This window comes from Naegleria lovaniensis, assembly GCF_003324165.1.
Source record: "Naegleria lovaniensis strain ATCC 30569 chromosome Unknown tig045, whole genome shotgun sequence".
In the NCBI taxonomy this organism is placed as follows: domain Eukaryota; phylum Heterolobosea; class Eutetramitea; order Acrasida; family Naegleriidae; genus Naegleria; species Naegleria lovaniensis.
The window spans coordinates 72,270-99,470 of NW_025407867.1; the positions used below are offsets into that span (position 1 = coordinate 72,270).

At 36.9% G+C, this 27,201-nt stretch overlaps 15 protein-coding genes across 15 annotated transcripts; 11 read left to right on the plus strand and 4 right to left on the minus strand.

Annotated features, from left to right (window-relative positions):
• Nucleotides 1–269: 269 nt before the first annotated feature.
• C9374_010718 (uncharacterized protein) lies at nucleotides 270–3,446 on the plus strand (the record flags this gene model as incomplete). Its single annotated transcript, XM_044686293.1, has 1 exon — nucleotides 270–3,446. One exon carries the CDS (start codon nucleotides 270–272, stop codon nucleotides 3,444–3,446), a length of 3,177 nt encoding a protein of 1,058 aa, XP_044543608.1.
• A 228-nt stretch (nucleotides 3,447–3,674) lies between these two features.
• On the plus strand, nucleotides 3,675–5,900 carry C9374_010719 (uncharacterized protein; the record flags this gene model as incomplete). The annotated part of the gene is made up of 1 exon (XM_044686294.1): nucleotides 3,675–5,900. The coding sequence occupies one exon, from the start codon at nucleotides 3,675–3,677 to the stop codon at nucleotides 5,898–5,900; it is 2,226 nt and encodes a 741-aa protein (XP_044543609.1).
• A 95-nt stretch (nucleotides 5,901–5,995) lies between these two features.
• C9374_010720 (uncharacterized protein) lies at nucleotides 5,996–6,836 on the plus strand (the record flags this gene model as incomplete). Its single annotated transcript, XM_044686296.1, has 4 exons — nucleotides 5,996–6,047; nucleotides 6,231–6,317; nucleotides 6,388–6,426; nucleotides 6,541–6,836. The coding sequence occupies 4 exons, from the start codon at nucleotides 5,996–5,998 to the stop codon at nucleotides 6,834–6,836; spliced, it is 474 nt and encodes a 157-aa protein (XP_044543610.1).
• Nucleotides 6,837–6,940: 104 nt separating this feature from the next.
• On the plus strand, nucleotides 6,941–8,326 carry C9374_010721 (uncharacterized protein; the record flags this gene model as incomplete). Its single annotated transcript, XM_044686297.1, has 2 exons — nucleotides 6,941–7,283; nucleotides 7,353–8,326. The coding sequence occupies 2 exons, from the start codon at nucleotides 6,941–6,943 to the stop codon at nucleotides 8,324–8,326; spliced, it is 1,317 nt and encodes a 438-aa protein (XP_044543611.1).
• A 412-nt stretch (nucleotides 8,327–8,738) lies between these two features.
• Nucleotides 8,739–10,285, minus strand: C9374_010722 (uncharacterized protein; the record flags this gene model as incomplete). The annotated part of the gene is made up of 2 exons (XM_044686298.1): nucleotides 8,739–9,632; nucleotides 9,716–10,285. 2 exons carry the CDS (start codon nucleotides 10,283–10,285, stop codon nucleotides 8,739–8,741), a joined length of 1,464 nt encoding a protein of 487 aa, XP_044543612.1.
• A 1,043-nt stretch (nucleotides 10,286–11,328) lies between these two features.
• C9374_010723 (uncharacterized protein) lies at nucleotides 11,329–12,987 on the minus strand (the record flags this gene model as incomplete). The annotated part of the gene is made up of 1 exon (XM_044686299.1): nucleotides 11,329–12,987. The coding sequence occupies one exon, from the start codon at nucleotides 12,985–12,987 to the stop codon at nucleotides 11,329–11,331; it is 1,659 nt and encodes a 552-aa protein (XP_044543613.1).
• Nucleotides 12,988–13,292: 305 nt separating this feature from the next.
• On the plus strand, nucleotides 13,293–13,883 carry C9374_010724 (uncharacterized protein; the record flags this gene model as incomplete). Its single annotated transcript, XM_044686300.1, has 1 exon — nucleotides 13,293–13,883. The coding sequence occupies one exon, from the start codon at nucleotides 13,293–13,295 to the stop codon at nucleotides 13,881–13,883; it is 591 nt and encodes a 196-aa protein (XP_044543614.1).
• Nucleotides 13,884–13,919: 36 nt separating this feature from the next.
• C9374_010725 (uncharacterized protein) lies at nucleotides 13,920–14,288 on the plus strand (the record flags this gene model as incomplete). The annotated part of the gene is made up of 1 exon (XM_044686301.1): nucleotides 13,920–14,288. The coding sequence occupies one exon, from the start codon at nucleotides 13,920–13,922 to the stop codon at nucleotides 14,286–14,288; it is 369 nt and encodes a 122-aa protein (XP_044543615.1).
• Nucleotides 14,289–14,665: 377 nt separating this feature from the next.
• Nucleotides 14,666–15,178, plus strand: C9374_010726 (uncharacterized protein; the record flags this gene model as incomplete). The annotated part of the gene is made up of 1 exon (XM_044686302.1): nucleotides 14,666–15,178. The coding sequence occupies one exon, from the start codon at nucleotides 14,666–14,668 to the stop codon at nucleotides 15,176–15,178; it is 513 nt and encodes a 170-aa protein (XP_044543616.1).
• Nucleotides 15,179–15,935: 757 nt separating this feature from the next.
• C9374_010727 (uncharacterized protein) lies at nucleotides 15,936–17,345 on the plus strand (the record flags this gene model as incomplete). The annotated part of the gene is made up of 1 exon (XM_044686303.1): nucleotides 15,936–17,345. The coding sequence occupies one exon, from the start codon at nucleotides 15,936–15,938 to the stop codon at nucleotides 17,343–17,345; it is 1,410 nt and encodes a 469-aa protein (XP_044543617.1).
• Nucleotides 17,346–17,550: 205 nt separating this feature from the next.
• On the plus strand, nucleotides 17,551–18,258 carry C9374_010728 (uncharacterized protein; the record flags this gene model as incomplete). Its single annotated transcript, XM_044686304.1, has 1 exon — nucleotides 17,551–18,258. One exon carries the CDS (start codon nucleotides 17,551–17,553, stop codon nucleotides 18,256–18,258), a length of 708 nt encoding a protein of 235 aa, XP_044543618.1.
• Nucleotides 18,259–18,354: 96 nt separating this feature from the next.
• C9374_010729 (uncharacterized protein) lies at nucleotides 18,355–20,306 on the plus strand (the record flags this gene model as incomplete). Its single annotated transcript, XM_044686305.1, has 2 exons — nucleotides 18,355–19,758; nucleotides 19,821–20,306. The coding sequence occupies 2 exons, from the start codon at nucleotides 18,355–18,357 to the stop codon at nucleotides 20,304–20,306; spliced, it is 1,890 nt and encodes a 629-aa protein (XP_044543619.1).
• Nucleotides 20,307–20,418: 112 nt separating this feature from the next.
• On the plus strand, nucleotides 20,419–21,402 carry C9374_010730 (uncharacterized protein; the record flags this gene model as incomplete). Its single annotated transcript, XM_044686307.1, has 1 exon — nucleotides 20,419–21,402. The coding sequence occupies one exon, from the start codon at nucleotides 20,419–20,421 to the stop codon at nucleotides 21,400–21,402; it is 984 nt and encodes a 327-aa protein (XP_044543620.1).
• A 76-nt stretch (nucleotides 21,403–21,478) lies between these two features.
• C9374_010731 (uncharacterized protein) lies at nucleotides 21,479–25,583 on the minus strand (the record flags this gene model as incomplete). The annotated part of the gene is made up of 4 exons (XM_044686308.1): nucleotides 21,479–24,893; nucleotides 24,946–25,047; nucleotides 25,093–25,344; nucleotides 25,474–25,583. 4 exons carry the CDS (start codon nucleotides 25,581–25,583, stop codon nucleotides 21,479–21,481), a joined length of 3,879 nt encoding a protein of 1,292 aa, XP_044543621.1.
• Nucleotides 25,584–25,787: 204 nt separating this feature from the next.
• On the minus strand, nucleotides 25,788–27,152 carry C9374_010732 (uncharacterized protein; the record flags this gene model as incomplete). Its single annotated transcript, XM_044686309.1, has 2 exons — nucleotides 25,788–26,710; nucleotides 26,789–27,152. 2 exons carry the CDS (start codon nucleotides 27,150–27,152, stop codon nucleotides 25,788–25,790), a joined length of 1,287 nt encoding a protein of 428 aa, XP_044543622.1.
• Between the last annotated feature and the right edge of the window lie 49 nt (nucleotides 27,153–27,201).

Below are 27,201 nucleotides of genomic sequence, written 5' to 3' on the forward strand. Positions count from 1 at the left end.
CGTGGTTCGAATTCCCAGTACCATTAAAAAGTCTTATCACGTAAAACTTCCTTGTCGGTTATTGTTTGATAATTTGGAAAGACGAGTGAGAGGAAACAGAGTTCATCTTCAACTCAAACCACTAACAAGACTATTATTAGTAACGAATCCGATTGTCGAAACAAAAAACAATCCCATCACTGGGCCAAGAATTATAATACCGCAGCGTGATTCACCAACAACAAACTGATTCCTACATCTCTAACTTTGATCACTTTCTATCATCAACAATGGTAATTCAGACCTATCATTCAGCAACCGGAGAGCAACTCTCACCAGATGTTGCATCACGATATGGCGTTATTCAAGAAGGAAAGATCAATGCCGGAAAGGACAAGGAAATTCTTCCATTCCTTCTCTCTCATGATGAAACCACACAATTCCTCTATGTTCCGAATGAAATCAAGAGTTCTCAACAATCTCTCAACTCCCAACCTCCAACGCTTCAAAGTCAGCTTCCAATGTTGGTTGATCACAACTCGATTTCTAATACCATGGAACGGGTTGATGTAATGGTCAATGAGTGCAGACAAACTTGTCAAGTAACCGATTCTAGATGGAAGGATTGTGAAGATAGAAAGCAAAGAAGATCAATTGTTCAATTGGCTAAAGAAACTCTTATTAATCACATCAAAAATACAACTTTTGCAAATTATTGTAAACTGTTGGTAGAAGAGACAGCCAACGTGGAAAAGTACAAGAGTGAAATTCAACATGTTACGTTTGAAGATCTATTTGATAATCTCACCCAAACCAAAACTATCAACGACATTGATTTGATGAGGGCTATGCAATTAGATGAGAATTCTCTTCGAAGTCTTATTAATACTGCCAAATCCTATGAGAAAATGGTCTCAGTTCAACATAATTGTAAGGGCATCATCTCCAAACAAATTGATGAGTTATCGAGAGAAGACAATGATGTTACAGAAGAGCTTCAGCAAGATTTAACTTCCATTGAAAATCTAGTTAAAAAGCAAAAGGAGGCTTTGGACCAACTTTTGGTTCATTATGAACACGTGAAACAGTCAAATGATGAGTTGCAATATATTAACTTTGAATACACTGCCCAGAACACGTTAAAGGAAATTGTTGGTTATGATACCCAAGTGAGAGAGTCTCAATGTCTTTATGTTCTCAGAGATTATGAACTTCGAAACAAGCTCAACCAGCAAATGGAGAAAATGTGCAGCAAATCGATGTTGACCTTAATGGTTAATTCTACTTCGTACTTCAACCAAGCAAGAGAAGGAGGCTCATTGGAAAAGCTGGTGTTCTTGGTCAAGCTACCAGAAATTACCTCCAAACTATTGGGAGAAATAAGAAAAAGAAGAGAGTTGTTTACTGAAAACTCTCTTATCAAGAACTTTAGAATATTCACTGATATGATCAAGACATCATGTGAAGATGAAAATCAGAGACGAGAGGAGAGCGAACAGGAAATTTTGCGTAACCTCAACGAAACACAAATCTCAGAGGTTCGTTACTTGATCTCTGGAGTTATTGGAGAACGCATTCCAATTGAAGCTGTGACTAATGGTCTTCGCAAACTTGAAAGAAGCATTGCGCGAACCATTGACATTAATCTCCCTCAAGACAGTTCTAAAATTCAAGACGAAAATGACGACGACGACTTCTTTGTTATATCTCAAAGACCACAACAGTCCTTGTTGAGCTCAGAATCTTCAATTGATAACATGAGCAACAGTGTCATGATTGATTATGCCATCAATAAGACCAGCGAAGGTATTGAATCTTTTAGAAACCAAAACTCCTCTCCAAAACCTGCTTTTAGAGGCGAACAACAATCTATTCCAAATTCACTTTATCAATCCTATGTAGCTGATAGTCAAGAAAATCATAACAAGATGAATGCTTTGCAAGAAGAAATTTCCGCTCTCAAACAACAAATAATAGAAAACGCCATGTACTTCTCAAAGGAGAAAGACGCTCATCAACAACAAATTGAAGACTACCAACGACAATTTGAGGATGCTCATTTGCGCTATGAACACTTGATGGAAGAGAATAAGCGATTGAATTCACTACTCGCTATGGAGCAAGAACAAAAAGCCAATGAAACCCAACAGCTCCAACAAGAGATCATCATTTTAAAACAAACGATAGATGCTACCAAGCAAGTTGCTGAAGAAAAAGAATCCAACATTCAACAAAATGCAAATCAATCCAAAGTTTTGCAAGAAAAACTTGTGATGCTGGCTACCCAAGTTCAAGCACTGAACTCTGAGGTGTCGTTCAAGAACGATCAAAATACCCAATTGACATTGGACAATGAGAAACTGTTGCAAGAAGTTGCTAAGCTCAAAGAATCTCAATCTCAGTTAACTCTTGCTAACCACGAAAAAGAGCAGGAATGTATGGATTTATTACTCACGACAAGAAAACTTGAAGAGAGCAAGAATCAAGCTTTTGATGAAATTTCAGAGCTCAAGAAGGAAATTGAAACATTGCAACAACAGTTAGAGGAAGCACACAATTATGGAGATTCAAAGTCACGTGAATTGGCCATTCTCCAAAACAAGCTAGAGTCGTGCGTGAACGAATTACAATCTCTTGAGACCGAACTAAAGGGAGCTAAACTTGGAGAAGAAACCAAGGCAAAGGAGTTGGACGCTCTTCGAAAAGCTTTTAACGAGAAGCACGATCAAAATTTGCAAGATACCAACAAGGTTGCTGATCTTGAACAACAAATTCTGTCACTCACTACTGAGTACGAAAAGAAATTACAAGTACAAGCAATTGAAAATCAGAACCTTGAATTTCGATTGGAAGCAATCAAGATACAAACTGAACAATTACAGACCGCCAATCAAGAACTTACCCATCGATTGAAAGAAAAAGAAGAACAACTTTCGTCAAGATCAACAATTTCAAGTGCTGAAGTTGAAAAGCTAAAGAAGGAAGCTAAGGAATCGTCGATTAAGGCACAAATGTATGAAACCGCTGCATTGAAGGGAGCTACTCTCATCACATCTCTCCAAACCCAACTTCAACAGAATCAACAAAAGTTGAAAGAGCAAGAAGAATCTTTTAAAGCCATTCAAGAAGAATATACTAAGCTTGAGAAGAGCTACCTCAGAGTGGAGGAAAACAACAAGCAATCATCCAAGACTTTTGTTTCTTTGGAACCAGAGTTAAACGATATGGTAATTTTCTTTAGAAATGGTCAATCCAAAGATTTGTTCTCTGCCATAAGTAAGAACCCACATCGTATCTACATTGCTCCAGAGTCCTTATCCTTGCTCAAAACAAAATATTCTTCAGGCTTTGATTCATTACATGTGGTTGTTGGTAAGATTGTCTATTTAGAAGAGGCGGGCCCAACCTACAATCCTCTCAATTTGCAAGGTCCATATTCTGTTGCCCTCATTGAAGAAATTATGTAAAATTATGTATCAGAGTAGAATATTTGAAAATAAACGTCAAATCCACCAAATTCGAGAACTTTAAAAAAATGAAGCGACATCGCAGCGAGTTTGAAATTGTTTGTGCTCCTTCTGACGACAATGATGAGCTTGTTGTCAACCAAAACGCATTCGATTGTGTCCAAACGAGAACTAGAAATACCCCAAAGGGTGAAGATCAAGACTTTTACTTTTTCGCTTCCGAATGAAATGATCATGGAATTGTTCTTTTGGATGGATAAATATTCACTCTTTAATTTCATTCAATGTAGCAAGTGTATTTATCAATTATTCGATTCTGTGATGGCCACCAGTTTAACTCAAATCCGATTAAATTATTTAAACAAGAAAGTGAAACATGTGATGACAAGACCAATTCCTCCGAGATTAATTGAAGTCTTTTCCAATAATAATCTGAACAACAAGAATGTCATGCTGACTTACGATGATTATTTCCATCAAAAAAGTGCTTCTTCTTGGCCTTCCTCATACTTTTACAATGCTCACGATCATAAGCAGACCATTATTTCGAAATTGGATGCCAAAGAACTTGTGAAAAATCAAGATCAAGAAATACCTAGGTCTGCTGTGACATCTTTGCCAACATATACTGCAAAAGAAGAGGCTGAATATTCAACAAAAGAAATACTTCAGACCATGGTGTTCCCGTATGGCATGTTTCCACAGAAAGATACGTACGAACTGACCTTTGACGACTATGTCAAACGAAAAATCAACTTTTCATATCTGAACGAGCCTGGTCCTTTTGCAATGGATCAATCCAAGAAGGAGTTTGTCATTACTGAGACGCTCTATGATTGTATTCAATATGCTGATCACAATGTTGATTATCACTTTTATTCAGATTCCATGAACAGGAGTTTGAGAACTCCTTTTTGTGAAAGAATTGTTAGATTTTTCAAGCATCCTCACGAAATGACGCTTCAAGATTTCGATCATCGATTCAAGAATGATATTTTGAAAGAAATTGCTAAAATTCTAGTCTATGACTGTGCTTTTGAACATAACAAGACGACAACCACTCAAGAGAGATTTGTTGTCGCAGGTGGATCTTTATTACACACACTCACGGGTTGTGGCTGTGGAGATATTGACATTTTTGTCATGTGTAATGGTGAGGATGAGAAAACCACAGTTTCCAGTGCCATTAAGAGTCTCCTATTGAAATTTGAAAGTTTAACACATCATTTGAAATATAATATTATGAAATCAAAAACAACGATTAACATTTGCTCTGACGGACACTCCATGAATACTCAATATCAAGTAAGCGCCGATCCTAATTATAACATTCAAATAGTATTGCTCAAATTTGAAACCATTGAGGAATTGCTCGCTTTTTTTGATCTCGATTGTTGTAGATTTGCCTATGATGGTTCCAAGCTCTATACCTTCCTGGAAGGATTACGATCATTGAAGTACAAGTTGAATATTCTCCCTCTAGAGACCTCGAATGGAGAAATTAATCGAAAACGAGCTGAAAAGTATGGTAAACGCGGATTTTTCACACTTTCACTTCCCACATTCCACCCACTCTCTCACGAGATGCATAATGATTTTATGATTGAAGCCATTCGATCTGAAATGATTGAAAAATATTCACAACGCTATTTGCACGATAGACATTCACCTTCATATTCCTTCTTCCAAAGAATTGGTAACCCATGTGAGAAGTATTTTGTACATCCTACCTTCTATCATATTTCTCCCCTTGTAGGAGGTCTATCTATGGATTTGGATGAAAGTTGTTACCTCTATCCGATCGTTCTGAGAAATGCAAGTTATACATTGATCGATCTGTGTCGAAAGTTTGGATTAGAAACTGCCTTGCGAATACTCTTGCCATGTCTTGAAAGACATAAAGGTTATTATTCCATAGATGCTTCACGTATGAATCAAACCATGTCTAACCTAGATGCTGTTTTAATGTCATCAGAAAAACACGATTTACTCCATGAAAGAATGAATGAAATTCTTCAAAAAGATGCCTATTTATTCGTTGAAAAACCAAGTGAGTTATTTTCAGCCATGAATCAACAAGATCAAATTCTACTGTCGACCAGATATTCAGATCGCCACCTTCAAAACAAGTACAGAATTCTCAAATGCCAAGAATGTGAAAAATATGAATATTCTCCTTCCAAATGTTCCTTATTGGAAGCACACAAGCATCAAAAAGATTTAGAATTTTGGAATATTGCAAGAGAGCATCCTGAAGTTATGAAATGGGCAACACAAAGAGAAGAACATTCTCATCTAGTCGACGAGGAGGAAAATCATCATGACCAAGCATTTATTGCCAGACGGGATTATCTTCCCAAAGAACATTTCCTATGTAAATCATGTGAAATAGAACTTGAAATTGCTAAGGAAATTGAAAACTTTCCGTGCCATGCAGCAAACGTAATTTTTTGAAAAATTTGCCTCAAAGATCATCATCTAAGGAAACAAAGCTTGTCAAATAACATGCCTGTCACAAATCAACATGCAAAAAAATCAAACGAAATAAAATGAGCTCTATCAAGGACTTGATGAAAGGATACGAACAAAAGGTAAGTCACAGTTCCTTTACAGTTGTTGAAACGTTTCGAACACAACACTCTCAATGTGGTTTTTTCAATTTTACAAACATTAGGACAAGGAAGGTAAGTGAGAATTTTTTCACACCCAACAAGTTGAGTATGTGAAATCATCATCGGAATGATCCTTGTGATTGATCAAATGATCATTTATCATGAATAATAGCCCACAAGTATAACACCATGCTTACCTTGAATCAAAAAGAGAAGGATGATTCCAAGATTTCATTTTCTCAACAACGAGTGATGGAAGGTTTGTTATTGTTGTTGTTGTATATCAAAACGTTTGTCGTTTGATAATATCTTCTTCATGAACGACACAGATTGGAACAAACAAAAAACTGTCAATCAAAATCCATACGGTACGTACCGTCAACATTTCATCAATTCCGATCATGTACATTATATTTCACACACCATTCCTTGAACATCCAATGAATCATTTAACTCTCATGAATGAACCATTATATATATAGAAAAGGGTTACGTTCCATCCATTACCACCTCTCAACACAAGAATGAAATGAAACGAGAAGTCGTGAGAGATGTCAAAAACGGGGTACCAATTTCTCCAAGTCATAAAAGCAGCAGTAGTAGTGGAGGTAGCAACAACAGTAGTCCTCGTAGTGGAAGTAATAGTCCAAGTAATAGTAGTGGTAGTGGAGGAGGAGACAAGTATGCCGAGTTGGAGAAATTGGCATCTTTACGGGATAGAGGAATCATTACTCAAAAGGAATTTGATTTGAAGAAGAAACAACTTCTTGGATTGTAAAATATTTGTAATCATGTGGATCCATACATTGCAATATATAATTAATAATTTTAATAATATTATTATTATGATCAAAGTTCAGGATATCTGCAGGTTCAAAAAAAATGAACAAAACACAAAAGCCTTCATCGTCTTTGCGTGCGTCTTCATCATCATCAACGAATAATTCTTCATCATCATCTCGACAACAAAAATCATTGGGATATTCTAAAGAACAATCATCAAAACAAAAGACCACTTCATCATCGGGACAAGAGGATGGTGAGGAAATTAGTACATCCGTTAAATTAGATGTTTGCAAAACATTTGAGGAAATGGATTTAAGTGATGATTTGTTACGTGGAATTTATCAATATGGATTTACAAAGCCATCAGCGATTCAACAGAGAGCTATTAAACCCATCATTCAGGGATATGATTTAATTGCTCAAAGTCAATCCGGAACTGGTACGTTATTGCATTTCAACAAAGTCGATCTAAATATTTTCATCATTTCATAACATTAATGAACTATAGGAAAAACTGCAACTTTCTCGATTGCTATTTTGCAAATGTTGAACATTAAACAATTACATCCACAGGCCATTGTTCTTTCTCCAACTCGTGAGCTTGCACAACAAACTCAAAAAGTAATGTCATATTTAGGAGATTATCTTCATGCTCAAGTTCATGCTTGTGTTGGAGGAAACAAAGTAGGAGAAGATATTAAAAAATTAGAACAAGGAGTACATGTTGTGAGCGGTACTCCTGGACGAGTTTTTGACATGATAAGACAGCAACACTTAAATGTAAAGCACGTAAAAGTTCTAGTTTTGGATGAAGCAGATGAAATGCTGAGTCAAGGATTTAAGGAACAAATTTATCAAATTTATAGAATGTTAAATAATACACAAATCGTACTCATTAGTGCTACGCTACCAGCTGAGGTTTTGGAAATTACTCAACAATTTATGACAGATCCTATTAAGATTTTAGTGAAGCGAGATGAAATTACGTTAGAAGGCATCAAGCAATTCTTCGTATCTGTGGAAAAAGAGGAATGGAAATTTGAGACGCTATGTGATTTATACAATTCATTGACCGTTACACAAGCAGTGATTTTCTGTAACAAACGAGACAAAGTTGAATGGCTTGCAAAACAAATGAAAAAGCATAACTTTACTGTTTCTTTTATGCATGGGCAGATGCCTCAAAAGGAACGAGAGGCCATCATGGAGGAATTCAGAAAAGGACAATCTAGAGTGCTCATTACAACAGATGTTTGGGCACGAGGTATTGACGTTCAACAAGTGTCGCTTGTTGTTAACTATGATTTACCACAAAATCGTGAAAATTACATCCACAGAATTGGAAGATCAGGAAGATATGGAAGAAAGGGTGTTGCAATTAATTTTGTGACTGAGCAGGACGTTGGCGTTCTGAAAGACATTGAACAATACTACTCTACGATTATTGAGGAAATGCCTGCAAAAATTGATAAATATTTGTAATAGAGGACAGAATGAACTAATATGAATGAATTTCTCTTTTTACTACTTCTTATACACCTAGGCTCTTGCATACAATTCTCGTTTACTATTTCTGCATGTTGAAGCATGTAATAAGAGATAAGAGTTGCAAGATCAGAATTATGATTGCTATAAAATACTGTACATTTGTCTGCAGTACCTTATCATCAATTATTAGACTCACATCCTTGCTTACAAAGTCGGAATAAGCTTTCATGATCGTCAGAAGCATTGTTTGGCTCTTCTTCCCTTCGTTTGTGCCACTACTCAAGTGAGCACATAAATCAAAAACACCATTTAACCCATGACATCTTTTCGAACAAACAGGTAGTTTTGAAAGATCAACTAATTTAAAAGCCGTTTTTTGGTTGGTAGTTAATACTTGGACTTTAATTTACATGAGCATAAGAGCTGTAGAAATCAAAACAATAAATAACACAGTATTAGCCGAGTAAATTGCAGCAATGTTTGTCCTTTGGGAACTCTTTGGTGATACCTTTGGTGATGTTTTTGGTGATACTTTTGGTGATGGTTGGGGAGATGGTTGTGGAGAAGGAGTATACACGTAAGGTTTAAATCCTTTCACTGGAATCCATCCAGGATTTGTTGAAGCAGATCCTTTCTGATATGCACCACAGTCCAAAGCTCCACTTCGAGCATTTCCATTGAAATCATGAGAAACACTTTGTGAAGAGTCTGCCTTTGCTAATACTGAGCTTGTTGCCGTTGGGAAGAGATTGTAAGGGAGTGTCGTAGTTTGTTGGAAATCAGCAGCCAAATTTCCAATCTTCAATGTGGCATTAGCAGTGGCAATGTTGGTGGTACCTTGAATTACATTGTTCTTGACAATACCATCGCCAGGAAGAGCCTGAGCTGCATACAATGCAGTAGTACAATAGGCAGCATTGTTGGCAATGACAATTCCTGGACCAGAGTTGGTGACTCTTAAACAAGCACTGCCAGCAGTCACAGCAGTGTTGAAAAGAAGTTTCACATTTTCAACCACTCCTTGATTGGTTTGGATGGCAATGCAACTTGCACCACAATTCATGATAATGTTATTTCGAATAATGGCATTACCTGTGACTTGAATTCCATTGTCGATTGTGGTCCAAATGATATTTCCTTCCACAATATTTGGCTTTGAGATGGCCAAAGCTTTTTCAGCTGCATCATAATTGGTATAATAAGTGGAGTAGAGAGTAATTCCAGGATATTTCGTGTTGAAAATTACATTGTTTCGAATAATATTACCGTACGATCCAGTCTTTAACTCAATTCCATCACCCTACATGTGTGTGTGTGTGAACATGTCATGCATGAAATATTGTTCAACAACAACAACATGAATCGTTCTGCAAAACGACTTACCTGTGAAGCAGCAGTGGTATCATGACAATAATTATTCTCAATCACACAATCCACCATCTTACATGCAGCATTATTACATCCCAAATAAAAACATTCTCCCGTTCCACGCGTATTACTAATCTCCAATCCTCGGATGGTTAAATTCAAATAAGTTTGTCCTGAATCATTGGTAGTAAATGCAGCATCTCCTGCATTGTTCACTTTCAAATTCAAAAACTGAGAATGTTGTGCATGTTGAACTCGAACTCCACGACTTCCCAATGTAAATTGTAAATTCTCGAACACTGCATACTCGACATCTAAATTCACGATATTCTGAGAGCCAGCAGAATCTCCCGAGATGAGAACCGTTTCATTGGAAAGAGCATAGACTCGGATGGGATGAGTTAAGTTTCCTCGTAAGGTAACCAATTTGTAATAGCCTGCAACATTGGTGGTGTAAGAGCCTCCCCGAATTAATAATTCATCTCCGGCTTTAAGTGTATTGATCTTTCCCCAGAGTTCAGTGGATGTAGAGACTTGAATGCGGGTTGCATGAACCAATGCGATCATCATCATCAAGATCGCCATGGAGATGAGGCTAGTCATCCACATCATGGCATTGCAATTAGATTTGAATGTATTCATCATCAGTAAATGAAGCGTTTCAAAATAATAACAAAGAGTTATTGTTGTTCTTGTGAATATATAGTAGCGGAGCGAACACTGATTGAGATTTTTGTTTCAGGATGTGCGGTTTCAATTTTCGCGAATCATGAAATGTGTGTAGAACGATGCGAAAATGCGCCTACTAGTAGAACCTCCAGTACAGAACACTCACTTTGCTGGAAATGATTCATTGGATTAGGAAACCCTTCAATGATTTACAACATGAGTTTGAGAGTTCAAGCTTATGTCGTGAGGATGTTACTTGTTTAAAGCTGTAAACGCTGCAATTACAATCGTTTCTAAAAACTTTGAGGCTGAAATCATTTTCTCTTTTTTTTTCAACGTTGTTCAACCCTCAAAGAACAATGATGCGAACTTGTGGTGTCAAATACTAATTTTTGTATGGAAACAAACGCATAAATGGTCTTTCAAATCGAGTGCATTTCCTTTTTCACGGTTTGCCAGTTTTCCTTCCGTGGTTGTTCCATTCCAAAACTGTTAAAAACCAAAGCAAGAAAGATCTGTTGCAACAATTCCACGCGACATCACAAAAAACAATCTCACGCTCTTAATCATGCTCAAGAAACTTGGTTTCATTTCTGTGTTTAGTCTCATCTTTACACTCTCTGTTTTCATCTTCATCATGTTGTTTACATGTTGCCGTTCGAATCATGTAGAGGCACAACGATCTCGACACAGATGTCGTCCTGCATGCAGAATGTATTGTCGTTATGGCTTTGAAAGAGATCGACATGGATGTCCCCTTTGTAGATGTAAACAAAGACCTTGTAAGAGCATTCATTGTGAAAGACCTTGTCGCTTTGGTTATTTGACCGATCATCATGGATGTCAGTTGGGATGTCTGTGTCGCACAAGACCTCCCAGAGATTGAATGTGAATTCATAAATTAAACCTTTTATGGAAATCTAAATTACTAAGGATATTCATATAAGTTAAATCATGTCTTACGCAATGGGGGTATTCAAAATATCCAACAAGGTTTGTAATACCTTGTCATCTGTTACCACTGTCAGGTGAGTCACATTGAAAAATCGATGGACCATGACTGGCTGTTGTTGTTGCTTTGCAAAATCATCACAAATGGCAAGTGAATACAAAGGAACAGTTCCATCTCCGTCATCGATTTTAAGGGCTTCACTGTGGTGTAAAATATCATCGAAAAGTATTTCGCTTAATGGCTTTTGTCCTGAATATTGTAAATGAGCCAATGATTTCACACCATATCCATACACACAATGTGTGGAAACGTTTGGAGCTCTAAATTTCACACTTGCATATTCAGAATATTCATGTTCGAATACATCCCACGTTTTCTCCATGTTAGCGTCCTTATAGAGCTGTTGTACACTTGAGGGAGTTGCATAATAGTCTTGACGTGTACCATTTGGAGAAAGATATGTAAATATTGGATAATCGAAATGTTGAGACATGATTGGTATCATAAAATTTGGTCCTCCGAATTGTTGAGTCAATTTCTTGGCGATCGTTTGAGAGAATGTTGGAACTCCATAATTAGATCCTGCCAAGGCCAATGGCAATGCAATGGGAGCACCATCAAACGCTCCAGCAAAAGGTATATAGTGTGAAATAAACTTGTCTTTCCATGTTTGTGAGACATAATTTGCTAAAAAGTATTGAACAAACGGTCCTCCCATTGAATGGCCCAGTAGAGAAACTGGTACATTTCCATTCAATGCATACGTTTCTTCAATTAATTTTTGAAATGCATGATAATCTCCTCCAGTGGTTGAACTATTTGGTGCACTCCATTCAGCAACACCTAATCTCCAGTCGTAAGGCATTGCCCTTAATGATTTTCCAATTTCATATCCATTACTGGTTAAAAAGTTAATAAGTTTGATCATGTACCCACTTTGAGAGCCTGCTTCTTTCACCAAGTGAGTCACGCTTTCCACACCACCATAATCTTTTCCAAATATTTTCACATGAGGATCGAGCTGTCTCAGTAACTTTTTACGATCGTATGGACTTTCTCCTTCTTTCAATTCAAGCGACAGGTCGTGCATGAAACAGTCCTCACTCAAGTATGGAACAAGCTCTTCGATGGAAATCCAAATTTGAAATGGATCTGTCGTGTGTTGACACCACCAATGAGGTTCCGAAGCATGATCACGTTTTGACATTAAAACTACTCCACCAAGTCCACCGACGAGAATTAACGGATAGCCTTTACCTTTGGAGTTTGCTGTCGTACTTGATGATGATGAGTCTACTTTGGCATTCTCATTGTTTTGATAATAACTTCTCATCATTGAGTTGAGTGAATCCGTACGACTCGGAGAAGATGATGAATCCTGATTCTCGGGAGAGGCGAACATCATGATTTGAAATGGATTCATTCCCATCGTTTCAGCAATGGATGGCTTCTTATGCCATCTAGACGTTGGATCCTTTTGGAGGTGAAGGTTATCGGAAGGAGGTGAGGAATCGACTACATGAATGGAATTTGGATGAATTTCGGCTGTGCATGGTGAAAGGATGAGTCCAACAAAGAATAGTGTGATCAGCAGCAAGAAGGATGATGATAACTGTGTTGGTTGTTGTTGTTGTACCATGTCCCGTGTGGCTCGCACGTGGAACATTCTTTTTATGATGATTGTTTTGAAAGTTGAATTGGAAGATTATATGAAGCGGAGAAGAAGATTTTCTCATTCTCAGAATTGTGGATGGTTTTTGTAAAGTTAACCAATGCTGTTGTTGTCATGGGCTCTGTAAAATCAGAGTGAACTGTTTACAAAATATGAACCAACAACCCCTGAAAGAATTGCATCTAGAGAAGTTTCAATAAAACAAAAGCGTCGAATCAACAATACACACACGCCTCTCATCGCGTGCATGTGTGTTCATGCCATATTTCTTTACTTTCACGCTTCAATTCTAATCGGAAATGTTTATGTTTCATTACACCTCTGGTAAGAGAGGTAACACTTTGCTCCAATCAACCACCTCTCAAACCATTGAAAAGGAAACGGCCATACTGCTCTTGAAAGAAGAACAACGTCTTAGGAGAGAGCCTCGCATTCAAAAAGCCTTCACTGAAGCTGATGATGATCTCGATCAATTAGAACAAATTACAGTGCAATTACAAGAAGAAGCAGTGGCGAATGTATTGGGACGAAGAAGAAACTCAAACCTGGCTGTAGATTCCTATTTCAATGATTTCATGAATGCTTATCGGAACTTGCGAGGTAGATTCAAAGATGATCCCGAAGTGAATACTCTCACGTACTACTTTAAATATGATATTTCGAGAGCATGCTCTCTTGAATTGAACACTCACTTGGATTTGAGTGGTATTAAGGTCGTTGATTTGATGGATTTCTATAGCAATAGAGATGGAGCCAATGATCATTTGACGTTGGAAAAGACTCGTTCCCAAGAGTTGTCTCTCACGTACACAACCACACTCAGTGAATTGTTGAACAAGAGAAATCCCAATAATTTACCAGTAGCACTCATTGGAGCCAGTTATTCCTGACCACCGTTTAGAAAATACCGAGACTATCTTCATAGCATGGTGGAGATGTTCAAATCTCGTGTATTTTTCTTAACGATTTACATTCGAGAAGCCCATGCATGCGACGAGTGGAAATTGGGAGACAGGATTTGCATTGAGCAACACAAGACCATTGAGGAACGATTGGATGCAACGAAACAAATGATGAATGGCATGGACTATCATATTCCTACTGCAGTGGATGGCATTGAGGACGGATTTGAAAAGATGTTTGCTGTTTGGCCTCAACGTTTCATCTTACTTGAGAACAATGATGCCAAGTTGTTGCATGTCAGCAAACCCGAAACGTATGACACTTTCGATGGTCATGATCCTAAAGCATTCTATCAAGTACTCATAAAATGTCTAAAGAAAGCTGACAAATAAGGCTGAATTGCAGGGAATGAATAATATTCCACAAGAGAGCGTGACATAACTCAAACCAAATCACACGAATGTGACCGAGAGCTTATTGAATTTCTGCTGTGGACAAAGAAGTGATCGTTTTACACCACCTGCAAATAAAGAATACAAACATTGAAATTCTTTGTCTTATCTCTGCCTTTTTGCTTTCCAATAGTCAGCTTGTCTAACTTCGATTGTTGCCAGTCCCAATTTAGACTTTCAAAAAAAACCACTGTCTGTCACTCATCAATCCGTGTGAAGAGTGTTCTAACCAATCCTTTTGATTTGCAATAAATTACCACCACAACACATCTCATAGTCATCATCAATTATAATTACACAACCGAACGATCATCATCATGTCTGAAACAGCATCTGCAACAGTTGAAAATGTTCAAAAGAACATTAAACAAAATCTCGATCGCATCAAAGAAGATGCCCAAAAACTCGTCCGTAATCTCAAAGAGAAGAAAACCAACCTCACATCGGATGATCTGCGTGTTCTCTCATTAGGCTTACTCGCTTTCTGGACTCTCTTGGCATTACTCGTTCCAGGTATTCTTCGTTTCTTGTTCGCAAGTTCACTCTCCATCACTGCATCCAACAGTTATGATGCCGTTCGGGTGGTTGATGAATTTGTTCGATTGAGTGGAGCCTTCTCATTGGCTTTGTTGGTTTTAAATTATATGAGTGTTTCATGGCCTACCGATGCTCAGAATGATGTTTTGAGAGTCATGACCCTCTTCAACGCTTTGGTCTTTGGAGTGAGTTTGATTGGTTTGATGAGTGGTGGTACATTCCTTTATGTGTTGGTTGCCGGAGTGAGTGGAGCTTTAACGTTCTTCTATGCCAAGGCTGCTAAATTGTTTTAAAGTTTAATGATTAGTGAGAAGGATGATCAATGTTCTGAGTATGATACAAGAATATTTATTAATATTCATTTAATTTGATTTAAATTATTTTTATTTGTAATCTTTGTATTAAATCTTATGTTGTAAAACCTGTATGTTCATGAATATTATATCATTTAAGCAACAATTTTATTTGTAATCTTTGTATTGTCCTTTAAGAAACAAAGAAAGAGTGTCCTTGATGATCAACTTGGCAAGCGCTTGAATGGTAATTTGGTGGTACTACTATTACTATTTGATATTCGCACGTCATCCTTACATCAAATACATCTCAACTGTTTCCCTTCAATAGTTGGCTATCACAGATTCCTTGAATTAACCAACCCGAATGAATGAACGAATAAGGTAACAGTATTAATTTATATAAATTGTTCAACATCAAGTATCGTTTCATTGCTTCACCTTTGTAGTATTTCCTTCTGTGTCTAAAACAATTCGTGCAATTATCATTGATTTCTGAAATTAGGCTCTCGTGGTAATATCCATTCCATTGCTTTGTTTCTGGTTTATTTCAGTAAGAATCCCTTATGCCCATGGATGGCAAACGAATCCTCCCTACGCACCATCTGACAGCAATATCAAGATCAATAATCCGTTTCCAATTCATACCTGTACACATAAAAGTCGTTGTATGTTTGTGTGCATGAAATGTTGCATAAAAGTTAACCACGTTTTTAACTCATGACACGTGTTGCTGTTTTTGCGTAAACTTTAAAAAATGAAAGAAGAACACGCTCAAGACAACAACTCTTCAACAGAGGAGACCTCTAACTCCGATGAGAAGAGGAGCCTTGAACAAAAGACTTCATCAGATACATCAACTAGTTCATCAGGCAATGATACTACGAAAACAGATTCAAAAAGAGCTATTTCTAATGGCACCGATCAACAAGAACAGTCCGATTTGGTCAATAGAATTTTGAGTTTGTTGATAATGGTTTCAGTAGTGGTTGTCGCCTTTTGGTTGAGATCTCAAAATAAGAAGGATGTGGTGGAGAAGAAATTAAGTATGGTGGTAGTTCCCGAGTTGTTTGTAACCGGATCTGAAGGAAGCCAACGACGAGATAATATTGATTCTCTTGTTGTGCTGAATCATCAGTGGCTTATTACTACCGCAAAGGCTACAAATTCATTGTTTGTTTTCGATGCAAAGACTGGTGAATATTTATTTACGAAACACCTTAAAACTGGAGATTATGAGGCAAATAGACCAAATGGCATTACCCTTCACAAGATATTCAACAAGGATTATTTATTTGTTACAGAACGAGATGGAAAGAGAGTATGCATTGTCGATATTGAAAACGACTTTAAGATACTATATTCATTTGGAAGTGAAATTCTTCAACGACCATACGCTTTGGATATTGTAAAAACAGAAAAGAGTCTAGGCCCAAATACTGAACATTATCATGTATTTGTGACAGACAATTATATGTTGCAAGATGAGAGGGGAAAACACAAAATAGTGCCTCCACAGCATTTACTAGACAAAAGAGTTCAATTATTTGAAGTCGCAGTGACCAAAAAAGAAGCTACACAAATAACGTTTGAGGCATCTTACTCCAAAAAGATTGGAAGCATTACGGAAGATGTTGGACCTTCTTCTGGTACTCTGAATATTGTAGAAACCATTGTGATCGATGAGGCATACAACAGACTGCTTATCGCTGATGAGCATGAACTGAATGTCAAGATTTATAATTTCAAATCACATGACTTCTCTGGAGAGACATTGGGAATGACATCCACTCCTGCACCTTCAGACAAAACTAAATGCCCAAAGAGCTTCTTTTTTGAGGGAGAGCCTGAGGGATTTGTCATCTTTTCATGCCAAACTTCACATCCAGCAAGAAATGTGAAAACAGGCTTTTACATTTTTACAGACCAATTAGATAAGAGAACCAAATTCCATATTGTAAGAAGAGACAATTTATGCTATGTTGCATCGTTCATGGGCAATGTTGTCTCTAAAACAGATGGTGTTACAATAGATGAAACTCTAGGAATTTTCTATGCTGTACATAACGACAGTGTTATTGGAACTTTCAAGCTGGATGATATTGTACAAAATGTGATCAAGAAAAATTTGGACTCTTCTGCATTCAAAAAGATTTGTCCTCTCTAGATACATAGCTCTGCAATTGCAAAAACATTTGTAAATAGCATGAAAAAGCTTTTTATTTATTATGCAGTGAGTCCTTTGTGAAAAAATACTGTCCTTCTCAATAAATACAATGTATTTCAATCCTCTATCTAGGTGTTGAATGAAATCATTTTTATCCATGAACAGAAGCTTCTAACAATGAAAGTTCAATCGTCATGCTCAAAAAATGGCTTCAACATCCTCGCCTCATCATCCTACTGCCGAGACGGTAGTTCTCTCCGAAGCTCTCGATTCCAGCAACAAGCCTATCATCGCTGTGGATATCGATGAAGTGCTCACCCCTTTTGTTCCGTTACTTATTGAATTTTATAACAAACATCATTTATTGGAGGGACAACAACCGCTGCACATGAAAATGTTTCATTCATATCATTTCCGAGATGTGTGGGATGGTAGTGAAGAACGATCCAAACAAATTGTCGATGAATTTCTTCAAAGTGAATTGTTTTTAGGACAATCAATTTTGGAAGAGAATGCTTTTGATGTACTCCAAAAATTATCTGCAAAATACAAACTTGTCATTGTTACATCTCGACAACACAAACTAAAGGAACAAACACAATTATTTCTACAGAAATATTTCCCTAATACTTTTGCTGAAATTTTAATGGGAAATCACTATGGAGAAACGGGACAAACTCAAATGACCAAACCTGAAATGTGTCGCCAATTGAATGCTGTATTATTGATTGATGACTCTCTCAAATATTGTCAACAATGTGTTGATGAGAAAATTCCTGCAATTTTATTTGGAAATTATGCCTGGAATGTAAATCGGGAACCCTTAGATTCCCATTGGATTGTTCGAGTGGATGGATGGTCTCAAGTTGAGCAAGCTGTGGATATGATGCTTAAACAACATAACCATATTTGAGCCTAACGTAACATAAAGTAGAAATTCATATTTAATATCAAAGTAGTGACTTGCTTTTATTTAATAATAAATTTCAATTAAATCCAAAATTAAAAAATGAAACAAATTTTCCGTCCTCGCAATCTCCTGTTCGCCACAGCAATTTTGGGAGGTGGCTTGTTTTCCGTTAACGCCATACTCAAGAGCAAGCATAATTTGTATGAAGAGAGCGGTAATAGCTTATTAAAAGCGTTTGACAGAAAAGCCTTGTTTGAGCATCAAGCCACGGAACAATTAGGCTTACCAAGAGATTCCGACGGTCAAGTCATTCTGCACACAGACAGAGCAGAGAATATGAAAATACTGGAAAATCAATCACCAGAAAATGAATTTGATGTGATTATTGTGGGCGGAGGCTCTGTTGGAGCTTCTGCTGCTCTTGACGCTTGCACGCGAGGAATGAGGGTGGTGGTTTTGGAGAGAAATGATTTTGCAAGCGGAACGTCGTCACGTGCCACCAAGATGGCACATGGAGGTGTAAGATACTTGGAGAAAGCTGTCATGAACTTGGATTGGAACGAACTAATGCTAGTTTATGAATGTTTGAGGGAAAGAAAGCATTTCTTTCAAGTGGCACCACATTTATCATCTCCACTAAAATTATTGACGCCTTGTTATTCATTATACGACTCTCTAAGAATGTATATAGGATTGACGTTGTATGATTTGTTGAGTGGATCTGAAGCAAGACTTGGTTATTCTGGATGGGTTTCAAAGGCAGCATCATTACAATTGTGGCCAAGCCTCAAAAAGGAAGGCCTTTATGGATGTATGTCATATGTTGACGGAGTGTTTAACGACTCGAGAGTGAATATTAGTACAATTCTCACAGCAAATGCTTTGGGCGCTTTAACATTGAACTATATGGATGTTGTTGATTTGATTAAGTCAGATGAAAATAAGAAAATTGTTGGTGTAAAAGTGAGAGACAGAATTAATGGAAAAGAATACTCAATCAAGGGCAAATGTGTTGTTAATGCAACTGGACCATTTGTTGATCAGTTAAGGAAAATGGACGATCCTAATTGTATTCCCATAATTTCTCCATCAACAGGAACACACATCACCTTGGATCTCGATAAATTCACATCAGGAATTGGAAAAAAGATGGGCGTACTATTTCCAAAAACATCAGACGGAAGAGTGCTGTATTTAGTGCCATGGGAAGGAAAATTAATTGCAGGTACGACTGACACACCAACCACATTAACAGAAAGACCAACTCCAACAAGTACTGACATTGAATTTATACTTAGTACCATGAGAACATGTTTGACTGTTCCTCTTTCTACAGCAGATATCACTTCAAGTTGGACAGGAATTCGACCACTTGTTAAGCCAGTAGCTGTTGCCTTTGAATCAACAAAAACTCTTTCCAGAGACCATCATATTGAAACAAGTTCGAGTAATTTGATCACTGTTGCAGGTGGAAAATGGACGAGTTTTAGGAAAATTGGAGAGGTAAGTTGAATTGACTGACTACAATGGATAGAATCGACTCTATTTGTATGTGTATTCTTAAGGACACCATTGACACTGTCATTTCAGTGCGCCCAGATTTAGTTGGATTGTTAGCCAAACCTATTTCAAGAACTTATTATACACCTCTAATTGGTGCCTCTTATCAATGGGAAGCCATAAAGAACATCAAACAAAGTCCTTCAGCAAATGTGAGTGATGATTCATGGGAACATTTGAAACATTTTTATGGAGACAGAGCTCCATATATTGTTGAAATTTCTGAAAAGAATGGTCTCACTCAACGTCTCTCATCCAAATATCCCTATATTGAGGGTGAAGTTTTATATCAAGCCAAGCATGAAATGGCAGTGAAACCCTCTGATATCATTGCCTACAGACTCAGTCTCATGTTTGTCGATCGAAATGAATCCAAACAAGTAGCCAAAAGAATTGTGGAAATTATGGGAGATTATCATCAATGGAATGACGATATGAGAAGAACGCAACTGGAAGAAACACTCTCTTACATTGATGCTTGCACGAAATAATTTCGTAATTTTATGATTAAATAACTTATTGCAACTAAAGACAACTTTCTGAACCATTTCACAACCTCCACTCCGATGTCCTCCGACGCGTTCCACAAGAACAACAAAAAAAATGTCTCATTATCTCCCGACTTCCCTCTCACTCTACATTCTCACCACTTACACCTCCGTTTTTGGATTTCTCTTATTAATACTGATAGCATGTTTCATCCTCTATTGGATCATCATCCGATCCAAAGGAAACAAAAATCAATTAAATAATACTTTCATGATGGCTCTTCATGTTTCATCAACTTTAAAATTAGCTCGGATCGGAATGATTGCACTCTCGTTGCAAATACTCGAGATGGCAACATTTATTTGGTATGGATGGATGTACGTTCAGGATAAATATCAAATGGTGTATTGGTCTGGATCAATTGCACTTGTCATTTTAGATTATTTATTTCAAGTGTGTTTCACATTGTTTGTTTTGGAATTAGTTTTTGAAGGAATTCGAAAGGCATGTAAAGTATCGGTGATGAAATATCATGGAAAGTGGTTTTCTTTTTTCGTTTCCGTGTTGGTGTTTTTGGGAGTGTTTGGATGTTGTTTTGGATATTTGGTCACACCTTTGATTTTCATCATGCATTTATTTTGTAATTTTGTTTCTGTGAATATTGTAGAAACAGCTCATTGGTCAACGAATTTATCACACGTGCTGATTTTAGGAATTTGCTCCATATTTCTACTCGTATTAAGCTCGAGAATGAAAAATGAATACAAACATGTGGTGGATCATGTCGATGTGGATTTTAATGAAACTGAAGAACAAGTTTCACTCAAGACAAGACAAGCAGCAAGACTCCTCTCAGTGATGGCTGTCATGGTGTTGGTGTATTGTGTTGTGTTTCTGATGCAGAATGTCTTTTTAGAAATTCCACAAATTTATGTTAGAGAATTAAGTGTATTGGGCTCGAATACCATCTCTGATAATCTGCATTTGTGGTTTAACGTTTTACCTCAATTGTACATTCCAGTCATGTTTGTCATGTGCGGCTTGTGTATTGGAAGATTTAACTCGATTCAAGATCCCAACATGTACATCAATCAATAGAGCTATTGTAAAAACACACTAGTTCCCTTGCGAAATAAATTATTTAACTTTTTAATATTAAAACTTATTAGTGAAATTACTCATCATCGTTGCTGCACACTGGACACGCCACAACTCCCTTCTTATTCACAAAGCATGATTTGTGAAAGACAAGCTTACAGCTTGGACATTTGATCACTTGACTAATGTTGAACTCGTAAATTGGAGTGTCATTCTTACAATTTGGGCACAAACTCTTCGCTTTGGTTTTACAAAAACCACACTGATTCACAATATGGTCACTGAATACATGAAACAAACGAGAGAGCTTTTTCAAAAATGGTGCCTCGTTCTGCTTTCCATTGAGCTCACAAAGATTTTTGACGCTGTACATTTCCGTATCTGTCACATAGTGTAATTTGTGTTTCAATTTGTGTTGTGTAATGAGATTATCTTTCAACGGACATCTCGAAATGTATTCCCATTGAATAATAAGTCTTTTTCTAATCATCCTTGCCATTCCCAAATTTTCATTTTCATCAAAGAGTGTTGGTTTCACAGCACTCACACAAATAATTGGTTGATTGTAAATACTTTTGAGATATTTAGAAGCTTCATCACACACTCGATAGGGCTTAAAGTCCCAATTAAATAATATCTTTGCAGGAATGATCTCATTAAACGAATTCGAGTGACACTTCATGCAGTAATACTTGTTGGTATAATGACAATATCTTGGCTTACGAAGAAATCCATAATCCTTTGCCAATTCTCTTCCACATGGACATTTTCCATCTTGTTGTTGAATTTGTTTGGTTTGATCTTGTTTTTGATAAGGTGACAATCGAATACAATCTTCCTCTTCAAGAATGAGTTGTTGCTGATCCATAGCATCAACATTTACCACAGAACTCACTTCACTCATTTCATCTTCTGTGAGTGCTTCATCATCCAAGATGTCTTCATTGGAACCTCCCATGAAATGAATATCATCTTGATGACAGCCACTCATTGGTGTGGATGGTATTGATTTCTGACCTGTTGTTGTTGTTGTCTTTAAAGTAGTAACATCTGCTGACGATTGAGATGAAGGCAATACAACAACTTTTTCAATTAAAATAAATTCATCCATATCAATTTGACGATCGATGCGTTCTTCTTGAGCTATTGGTTGTTGAGGTTGCAGTGAAGAAGAAGGTGGTATTAGGAGTGGTACATTTTTCAATTCTTCAATTTCTGTGTTCTTCTCTACGAGTAATTGTTCGAGTTGTGTGACACGTGTTAAAAGTTGTGATTTTTCTAACAGCCATGCTTGTTCCTTTTCATGCAATTGTTTTTGTAATTCCTCAAATTCTAATTCTTTCTTTTGAATGGCTTGTACTTGTCGTTCGTATTCCTTCATGAGTTGAACTTGTTTCAATTTGAGTCGATCTTCATGATATCTTAATTTTTCTCCTAATATGGAAAGATTCATCAAGACGGTAGTGGGTGGAAGTGAATCTTCAAGAATAAAATCTCGATTCTTAACATGGGGAATTCTTTCAAGCATATTCTCATATCGATCCTTTTTAACTTTTAGAGCAATATTCAATTCATTCGTTTTCAACATGTGATCCAAATAACTTGAGAAAAATGAATACATTTCTGAGGCTGTTAACATTTTACACACAGAATCGTCTGAGAATTGAATGGTAGAAATTGGCCTTAATAGATCCATAGTCGTTGCACTCGTTGTGTGTTGTTGTGTCGTTTCCGTTGTAGTAATGGTCGTCCTATCTTGATTGTCTTCTTCACACGAGTCAATTTCTTTAGCATCTTCTTCAAATTCACTCAAGGTATCAGAATCATCATCATCCGAATCATTGGTCACAGTATCTTTGAGAAGAGAATCTACTTCAAAATCGACACGGTTCAAAGGAAGAGAATTTTCTTGATTCGACCCAGCAACTGCTTTGGCCATAGATAATGAATGCATTGAAATATTGGAAGCTTGTGGTTGCTGCACTTGAGGTTCAATTTCTGCTTGTTCAAGACGATACGTAGGAGGAGTTGGGAAAAAATCACAATGATCTTTGGTTGTTGTGGATTTTGGTGTGAAATACGCTTCCAAAGTTCCTTCATTCGAATGTTCAGAGTCACAACGATCAAAGTCATCTTCACTGTGTGAATTAGCTTCCATCTGTGGAGAAAGATCGAGACTTCTCCAGGACGGTATTGCAAGGTCAAGCTCTCTTTCGAAAATATCGGAAAGTACGTGAGCCATTTTCACTTGTGGAGCTGATTCTAAATGATACATAAATGTATTGTTGAAAACAAGTTGAACATCTCTGATAAATTCATCAACGGTTTTGTACTTGTGAGATTCTAACTTGGTTTTGATGGTGTTGAAATCCATTGGTTTTTTGGTAAATTTGTAGTAATCTGAAAATTCTGCAACCTTGTCATCGACGGGTGTGTTGAAATGAATCGATGAGTATTTGTGATTCATTAATAAGGATAGAATGTGTTTCAATTGTTCAGAAATTTCTGATGAGATAAATGAATGATGATGTGTAGAGTTGGTATTGAATTGATGTTCTGCATCTTGTGGAGGTGCAGTGATGATGGTTTGGATATCTGTTGAATTTTGAGTTGATTTTTCAGAAACTTGTTCTTCTGGAATTTTAAACGATTCAAAAGTCGTCGTTCCCTCTTCTTTTTCCTCACAAGTTTGAGCTTGTTCATTAATTTTCTCAATATTTGATTCTTCTTTGGTGTCACTCACAGAAACATCTTTTTCGAGAGGTGCTTTTTCATTCAATTCCTGATCTTCTACTCTTGTACTATTTTCCGTCTGAGGCGTCAAAGTTTGAGTTTCCAATGATACCACAGATGAAATAATGGTTGTGGGTTCAGTAATTTCAGTAGTGGTCGAAACATGCGGTGACAGTGTTGTGTTAGAATATTCTGCATTCATTGGAGATTCGATGATTTCAGTACGACTCGAATCTGCAGATTGTTTCTCATCCATTAATGTCATAATTTCTTTCTCTTGCGTGTTCAATGACGAGATTGGTGATTCCGCTTCTTCTCTTTTCAAATTTTCGGGCATATGTTCAAGAGCTTGATGTTTCGTCATTCCTTCATAGGGATTGAAATCTTCAAGTAAATCTACAGGTTCTTCAGCAACTGTTAATGACGTCAAGGAAGATTGAGTAGAAAGAGGAGTAAGGTCTCCTTGTTTTGTCACATTTTGTTTGATGGATGTTGCCTCAATAGTAGAAACGACATTTTCAATTGGATTATTGGAACGTTTCTCAATGTGAGGTGTCGTTACAGCTGGAGTGATCGGTGATCCTGAAAAACTTTTTTCACTTGTTGGAGTACTACTGGTCTCCTCTGTCGTGTCTGTGGTTGTCGTCGATGATTTTTCTAAATTCTTTGTTGAAATTGTTTTCTTGTCCTTCTTTTTCTTCTTCTTTTTTCTAGTCGAGGTCACAACAATATCATCCTCTTCGAGGTTTGGCATTTGGCTGTGTGAAATGTGTGGAATCAAAAGAAGTGAAAATGGAATTCAAAACTTACAATCGAAAATTAATAGTCAACAATGGTGTCACTAAACTCTTTAGAAATACCATTTCTTCGTCCTTAAATAATAAATCATTCACCTTTTCATTATAAAACTTTCTAATAATTTCACAACATGTATTTTCATTCATTCTTGAAACTTACTCTTTCGGAATGACAGTCATCAATTCAATCAAATCCACAATTAATTTCTCATTCAGAATAAATTTAACAGAAGATTCATCTCGGGTAGGTATATTTTGTAATTGTTTGATTTTTTGTTTTAAATCCATCGCGTCCATTGTGAAACTTTTGTTCGCAGTCAAGTGTGCCAAATTTGTGTGAATATATCGGAAAATGTCTTGCAAGTTATAACTCAGAAATAAACCATCAGAAAGTAATTTATAGATGGATTCACTGGGAATGTGGTCCGAATGTCGTTCATCATCATGTTGTGGTTTTTTAGAATAATAGAAAATTGATGAAGATTATGGCAATAATGACACAATTCACGTTGACGACAATTTGATTTGATAAAAGACTTACCACAACGCGAGTGATCCTTTCGAATCATCATTAATTTCCGATGTGGTCAGGGATGTCTGGAAAATATTCTTGATTGCAATTTTAACAGTTTGCAATCGTTCAGATAACATTTTTTCTTTGGATCAATTCACAGTATTTATATCGAACGGAGATTAGAATGTGGATTGAAGCATACAGAATCACTTCGGTGTTGGTGGTCGGAGCTTGTCAAAAAGTCTGACGCAATTCTGTGTGGATGATTTTTTCTCAGATTTTTCACACCAACAACAAGGCGTTGTTTACTATGGCACATCTCGTTTCTGTCAAAGTTACGCTTAGAACGAATGGTAGAAGGAATCAAGACCTTGACCCAGTTCCCAAATCATCACACCTCCTAGATTGTGTTGTTTGGCAAACTGAACTCTTGTTTGGATGGTTTGTGGAGTTGGGAACACAACAAGAAGCAATTGGTCGCCTTCAACAAATTCAAATAAATATTCTTGAGCGTCTGGATCAAATAACACGCTTTGAAGATAATAAAAGTTGAGATGATCTTTGAATTTTCCACCAGTGGTAAAGTCAAATTTTGGAGAAGAATATGTTTTGATCCAATTGGAAATAAGGTCCTCTGAATTTGCATTCTTCTGTTCTTCGACAAGCTGAGACAACAACTTTTTCGAGCTTAAATGCTGTGTGCTAATTACAACTCCATAAAAGTTCAAACCGAGTAGTATCTTGTTGGCGATATCGTTTCGTTTTCCACCCTCTGTAAAATAATCTATAGTGTAATCAATAAATCCTTTCAGAGGTGAATTGAACACATATTGTGTCGATTGATTTTTGGATCTCTTGTTTGAGAAATAGTCGTAGGTCATTACTAAAAATCCATCCACATAAGGTGAAACCAAACTCAAATGGTCTCTTTCAAATAGAGCATTGGGAATGTTTGGATTGTCTGGATTTGGCAGCACTGAAGGAACAACCAAATAAATCTCAAAGGTTGACGTCTTTTGGATTCCACTTAATTTTTCTTTAAGGGCTTTCAAGAAAGGAACCATGATATGCTTGATGTGCTCAAATTGTAAAAAACCAACTTCCAACACAATGCCATCCAAGTCATAGGCACGAACCAGTTGTCCGATTCTATCCACTACTGGTTGATGGACTTGTTTTGAGAATGTTGGATGTCCATAAAACATTTGCATATGTTCCTTAGTCCAATGTCCATAATCGAACTGAATTCGTGGTAATAATTTAGCTATGATCATTTCCATTTCAGTAAATGCACCAATTATTATGAATAATTTTTCGAATCATTATTGACAGGCTTATTTACCTCCGACATTATTTTTCTTGACATCCTTCATCCACTTCATATCAATATCTTGAAGACCTGTAATTTCAAAAGCGTTCCTGCTTTGTGATGGCCTTAATTGTAGCCACACTGGACTGATGTATTTAATATTGTGATTATTTCTCTTTGCAACGTCATAGCCTCCAGAATTCCATGGAGTTACAAAACCAAGAACTTTGCTTGGATGATCGCTTCCGGTTGATGACTCCACAGACGAAGGTGATGATTGTATACTTTGAACCAAATCTTTAACTTCTTGTTCCGAAAGCTTTCGGAGAGAAGCATGAATACTCGATGCAGAAATTATGAAAATCATGAACAGGATGAGGAATTTGTGTGCAAACATTTTTTTTGGTGGATTGGGTGCAATAAAAATTACAACCTGAAAATAATAT